The following is a 7,078-nucleotide window of genomic DNA, read 5'->3' as shown; positions in this document are numbered from 1 at the left end:
CTTCGGACAGCCGGAGGATCCAGCCGTGAGGGATAAGATGATCCTGGAGTTCCAGAAGATGTTGATCGTGCGACATCCGCTGGAAAGGTTGCTCTCAGCCTACAGGTAAGGACGGGGAGGGGAACTGATATTGGAAGGGGTGGTTTAGAGGTAGGATACTGTGGGTGTATATATATATATATATATATATATGTATATATATATATGTGTGTGTGTGTGTGTATATATATATATATATGTATATATATACATATATATATATATATATACATATATATATTTATATATCTGTATATATATACACATATATGTATGTACAATATATACATATATGTATATACAGTATATACATATATGTATTTATATACTATATATATATATATATATATGTATATGCAGATATAAATATGTATATATACAGATATATGTATGTATATATATATACACAGTATTTATGTATATATATATATATATATATATAGATAGCCTATATATATATATCTGTGTATGTGTGTGCATGTATTTGTGTGTTTTGATTTTGTATAAGTTTGTGTGGATGACTCACAAAAAAACCATGACATCAACGATAAAAATTGAAAATGTACATAAAATAACGGTAACGCCCTTACTACCACAACAACTCATCTCATGATATTCTTCTATAATTTCCAGAGACAAAATGCTACGCGTCCGTAACGCTCACGATCCCCACGTGCGGCTCCAGCAGGAGATCCTGAGGCTCTACCCGGATCCAAATTCTCCCACGGAAAAACCCAAGAAATCCTCCGGTGGGAAGATCGAAGGACATCCATCCTTCACACAATTCCTGATGAAGGTTCGGGATGATCTCCTGAAGGCGTGGTCAGTATGGAGAGTCAGGGCTTAGTTTATTTACCTTTATTGCTTCTTCTAGTTTTAGTTGGAGATCTGGCTCGATCTTTGGAGCCATTGGATCTTCACACAATTCCTCATGAGAATTCAAGATGATTTCTGAAGGCGTGGTCAGTATGGCGAGTCAGGGCTTGGTTTGTTTACCTTTATTGCTTCTTCTTCTAGTTTTAGTTGGAGATCTGGCTCGATATTTGGAGCCATTGGATCTTCACACAATTCCTCATGAGAATTCAAGATGATTTCTGAAGGCGTGGTCAGTATGGCGAGTCAGGGCTTAGTTTGTTTACCTTTATTGCTTCTTCTTCTAGTTTTAGTTGGAGATCTGGCTCGATCCCTGGAGCCATTGGACCTTCACACAATTCCTCATGAGAATTCAAGATGATTTCTGAAGGCGTGGTCAGTATGGCGAGTCAGGGCTTGGTTTGTTTACCTTTATTGCTTCTTCTTCTAGTTTTAGTTGGAGATCTGGCTCGATATTTGGAGCCATTGGATCTTCACACAATTCCTCATGAGAATTCAAGATGATTTCTGAAGGCGTGGTCAGTATGGCGAGTCAGGGCTTGGTTTGTTTACCTTTATTGCTTCTTCTTCTAGTTTTAGTTGGAGATCTGGCTCGATCTTTGGAGCCATTGGACCTTCACACAATTCCTCATGAGAATTCAAAATGATTTATGAAGACTTGGTCAGTATAGGGAGTCAGGGCTTAGTTTGTTTACATTTTGTTGGCTCTTCTTCTTCTTCTATTTTCAAATATACAAAATATAGTTTGCAATATTAGGAGAGAGAGAGAGAGAGAGAGAGAGAGAGAGAGAGAGAGAGAGAGATCTTTTTATTTTTTTTTATTTTCTTTTAGGAGCAGTGACGGAAGTTATATAGTTAACATGCACTGGCGACCCGTCTGGCTGACCTGCGCCCCCTGCCAGATATCCTACGACTTCATTGCCAAAGTGGAGACGCTGGACCTGGAGCAAGAGTACATCATTAGGCAGATGGGACTTCAAGATCTGCTGTTCAACGCACACACACATTCGTCCAAGTACGTTCAACGCGAATCGGTTCGATTTTAATTATTGAAATTAGTTGGAGAAACTAGATTTAATGTCGTAAATGTCTGGCTTTACTCTCTCTCTCTCTCTCTCTCTCTCTCTCTCTCTCCTTTCTTGACATATTTACCATATATTTTCTCTCTGTTTCTCGTGTTGTTATTGAGTTTGGTTAGAGAAACAAGACTTGATGCCACTTAATTTCTCTCTCTCTCTCTCTCTCTCTCTCTCTCTCTCTCTCGTATTGTTATAAAGTTTAGCTGGAGAAAGTAGATTTAATGTTACTGATACCTCTCTCTCTCTCTCTCTCTCTCTCTCTCTCTCTCTCTCTCTTGTTGTTATCAAGTTTAGATGGAGAAACTAGATTTGATGCCACTAATGTCTTGCTTTACTCTCTCTCTCTCTCTCTCTCTCTCTCTCTCTCTCTTGTTGTTATCAAGTTTAGTTGGAGAAACTAGATTTGATGCCACTAATGTCTTGCTTTACTCTCTCTCTCTCTCTCTCTCTCTCTCTCTTGTGTTGTTATAAAGTTTAGCTGGAGAAAGTAGATTTAATGTTACTAATACCTCTCTCTCTCTCTCTCTCTCTCTCTCTCTCTCTCTTGTTGTTATCAAGTTTAGTTGGAGAAACTAGATTTGATGCCACTAATGTCTTGCTTTACTCTCTCTCTCTCTCTCTCTCTCTCTCTCTCTTGTGTTGTTATAAAGTTTAGCTGGAGAAAGTAGATTTAATGTTACTAATACCTCTCTCTCTCTCTCTCTCTCTCTCTCTCTCTCTCTTGTTGTTATCAAGTTTAGTTGGAGAAACTAGATTTGATGCCACTAATGTCTTGCTTTACTCTCTCTCTCTCTCTCTCTCTCTCTCTCTCTCTCTCTTGTGTTGTTATAAAGTTTAGCTGGAGAAAGTAGATTTAATGTTACTAATCTCTCTCTCTCTCTCTCTCTCTCTCTCTCTCTCTTGTATTGTTATAAAGTTTAGCTGGAGAAAGTAGATTTAATGTTACTAATACCTCTCTCTCTCTCTCTCTCTCTCTCTCTCTCTTGTGTTGTTATAAAGTTTAGCTGGAGAAAGTAGATTTAATGTTACTAATACCTCTCTCTCTCTCTCTCTCTCTCTCTCTCTCTCTTGTTGTTATCAAGTTTAGTTGGAGAAACTAGATTTGATGCCACTAATGTCTTGCTTTACTCTCTCTCTCTCTCTCTCTCTCTCTCTCTCTCTTGTGTTGTTATAAAGTTTAGTTGGAGAAACTAGATTTGATGCCACTAATGTCTTGCTTTACTCTCTCTCTCTCTCTCTCTCTCTCTCTCTTGTATTGTTATAAAGTTTAGCTGGAGAAAGTAGATTTAATGTTACTAATACCTCTCTCTCTCTCTCTCTCTCTCTCTCTCTCTCTCTCTTGTGTTGTTATAAAGTTTAGCTGGAGAAAGTAGATTTAATGTTACTAATACCTCTCTCTCTCTCTCTCTCTCTCTCTCTTGTTGTTATCAAGTTTAGTTGGAGAAACTAGATTTGATGCCACTAATGTCTTGCTTTACTCTCTCTCTCTCTCTCTCTCTCTCTCTCTCTTGTGTTGTTATAAAGTTTAGTTGGAGAAACTAGATTTGATGCCACTAATGTCTTGCTTTACTCTCTCTCTCTCTCTCTCTCTCTCTCTCTCTTGTGTTGTTATAAAGTTTAGCTGGAGAAAGTAGATTTAATGTTACTAATCTCTCTCTCTCTCTCTCTCTCTCTCTCTCTCTCTCTTGTATTGTTATAAAGTTTAGCTGGAGAAAGTAGATTTAATGTTACTAATACCTCTCTCTCTCTCTCTCTCTCTCTCTCTCTCCAAAACACCGACAGACGCCCAATGTTTATGTTTCTTCTTCTTTCGTTTCCAGCTTCGACACGTACAACACGACAAGCGAAGCCGTGAAGGATTACTTCAGAGGAGTCCCTAGACGCCTCCTGAGGGACGTCGTCGAACTGTACCAGCCGGATTTCACTCTCTTTGGGTACTCGCCCGATTCCTTCCTGGAACTGGCTATAAGGGAGGAATAAGAAGGATAACACACACACGCACACACTTCCATGATTCCCGTATCCACCAGACTAAAGCGACTGGATATTTTCCTCATATATTTCATTAACTGACAACTGTTTTGTTTCATATTTATTAAGTTTATTAAAAGAAATCAATCAGTAAGTTTTATTACTATGTTCTATTGTATGATTTAATATATAAATCCTTGTAATTTATATAAATAATAAGATTATAGAATATATAAGTATTTAAATATGTTTTGTTTTATTTGTTCAATTGAACAAGTCTAGATCTTTTTACATATATTTCAAAGAAAAAGTTCATTCACTACATACTTAATACGCAACATTTCACACTCATCTTTATTACTTAAGATGACATACGTGGTAATTTTAAGAAATTAAAAAGGTATCTTGAGACAACATTGACAAATTACAGAGAGATATTTGAAGAATGGTTTAGATTTTCAATTTTAGAAAAATGGCTATAGAAACGATAATTTGGGTTTTACTTTTTACTTTTTGATTTATGTTATTATGAGTGATTCATAACTGTATTGATGATAATAATAATAATATTAATAATAGTAATTATAATAATAATAATAATAATAATAATAATAATAATAATAATAAAAATAGTAATGATAATAATAATAATGATAATGATGATGATAATGATAATAATAATAGCAATGATAATGATAACAATATTAATAATGATAATAATAATAATAATAATAATAATGATAATAATAATGATAATAATAACAACAATTATGAAAGCAATAATAATAATAATAATAATAATAATAATAATAACAACAACTATAAAAGCAATAATAATAATAGTAATAATAATAATAATAATAATAATAACAACTATAAAAGCAATAATAATAATAATAATAATAATGATAATGATAATAATAATAACAACAATTATAAAAGCAATAATAATAATAATAATAATAATAATAATAATAATAATAATAATAATAATAATAACAACAACAATTATAAAAGCAATAATAATAATAATAATAATAATAATAATAATAATAATAATAATAATAATACAGTTAAACAGCCCCTCTAAGAAGGACAAGGCATATATACTGAAGCTGGAAGGTAAATCAAAGGACATTTACAATACCAATTTATTACCTTCGCCAAAATCGAAGATTTTGCGAAGGGTACTTTTCCACCCCTGTCGTCATTTGAGAGTAACTACAAAAAAACTACTGGACCGATTTTGACCAAACTTAGTAGTTATGTTGGGTATGCCCCTAGGATGAATCTGTACAATCAAAGTACAAGTACGTAGCAGTACTTTGGAGCAAATGTTTTCATGTTGACCAGGCTGACATGAGTCTTTTTATAGTTTATATATGATATATCTGTTTTTGACGTTGTTAAGAGTTTATATAGGACATATCTGTTTTAATGTTACTGTTTTTAGAATGATTTATTGTTAATTTATTCTCATCATTTATTTATTTCCTAATTTCCTTTCCTCACTGGGCTATTTTTCCCTATTGGAGCCCTTAGGCTTATAGCATCTTGCTTTTCCAACTAGTGTTGTAGCTTGGCTAGTAGTAGTAATAATAATAATAATAATAATAATAATAATAATTGCAATGTTAAGTATAAGAAGTGTGTCTGAATCTGTTTCATAGAAACTAAAAAATAATTTTACCTCACTATAAGTAAATGGCAAATATTTTGTTAGTTTATTTTTTTGTTTGTGAACAATATTACACAAAAACTAATGAACCAATTTAAAAAAAATTTGGTGGACATGTGGGCTAATACCCAAGGACCCATATATTACATTCTGAAGAGAATATATCGAAGTATAATTACGTAGATGAATTAAAAGCACAATGAGACTGTTTGCCTTGCTGAAGGCACGCTCTCTACCGAGTGCTACTCTATAGTCAATTTCTTTTAGCGATGCAGATTTGCACCGACTCGCAGCGGTGCCCTTTTAGCTCGGAAGAGTTTCCTGATCGCTGATTGGTTGGACGAGATAATTTTAACCAATCAGCGATCAGGAAACTTTTCCGAGCTAAAAGGGCACCGCTGCGAGTCGGTGCAAATCTGCATCGCTAAAAGAAATTGTGTGGACGATTTTTCGTAAAAAAATTATTCGAAAAACAATTATTCGAAAGACAATTGTTCGAAAAACTTTTTTTCGAAAAACAATTATTCGAAAGACAATTGTTCGAAAAACTTTTTTTTTTGAAAAACAATTATTCGAAAGACAATTGTTCGAAAAACTTTTTTTCGAAAACCAATTATTCGAAAGACAATTGTTCGAAAAACTTTTTTTCGAAAACCAATTATTCGAAAGACAATTGTTCGAAAAACTTTTTTTCGAAAACCAATTATTCGAAAGACAATTGTTCGAAAAACCTTTTTTCGAAAACCAATTATTCGAAAGACAATTGTTCGAAAAACTTTTTTTCGAAAACCAATTATTCGAAAGACAATTGTTCGAAAAACTTTTTTTCGAAAACCAATTATTCGAAAGACAATTGTTCGAAAAACTTTTTCGAAAAACAATTGTTCGAAAAACTTTTTTTCGAAAAACATTTATTCGAAAGACAATTGTTCGAAAAACTTTTTTCGAAAAACAATTATTCGAAAGACAATTGTTCGAAAAACTTTTTTTTCGAAAACCAATTATTCGAAAGACAATTGTTCAAAAAACTTTTTTACGAAAAACTTTTTTCGAAAACCAATTATTCGAAAGACAATTGTTCGAAAAACTTTTTTTTCGAAAAGCAATTATTCGAAGGACAATTGTTCGAAAAACTTTTTTCGAAAAACAATTATTCGAAAGACAATTGTTCGAAAAACTTTTTTTTCGAAAACCAATTATTCGAAGGACAATTGTTCGAAAAACTTTTTTACGAAAAACTTTTTTTCGAAAAACAATTATTCGAAAGACAATTGTTCGAAAAACATTTTTTTCGAAAAACAATTATTCGAAAGACAATTGTTCGAAAAACATTTTTTTCGAAAAACAATTATTCGAAAGACAATTGTTCGAAAAACATTTTTTTCGAAAAACAATTATTCGAAAGACAATTTTTCGAAAAACATTTTTTTCGAAAACC

General features: G+C 33.0%; 1 protein-coding gene across 1 annotated transcript; it reads left to right on the top strand.

Moving 5' to 3' along the window:
- Positions 1-4: 4 nt before the first annotated feature.
- LOC137636396 (carbohydrate sulfotransferase 12-like) lies at positions 5-4,045 on the top strand (the record flags this gene model as incomplete). The annotated part of the gene is made up of 4 exons (XM_068368818.1): positions 5-105; positions 673-861; positions 1,745-1,927; positions 3,812-4,045. Coding segments are annotated over 4 exons (633 nt in total), but the record flags the coding sequence as incomplete, so codon positions are not given.
- Positions 4,046-7,078: the final 3,033 nt, after the last annotated feature.

Source organism: Palaemon carinicauda, unplaced genomic scaffold (genome assembly GCF_036898095.1).
Source record: "Palaemon carinicauda isolate YSFRI2023 unplaced genomic scaffold, ASM3689809v2 scaffold286, whole genome shotgun sequence".
Classification (NCBI taxonomy): domain Eukaryota; kingdom Metazoa; phylum Arthropoda; class Malacostraca; order Decapoda; family Palaemonidae; genus Palaemon; species Palaemon carinicauda.
Note: the sequence above shows the minus strand (reverse complement) of the source record. Positions and strands in the feature narration are given on the sequence as shown.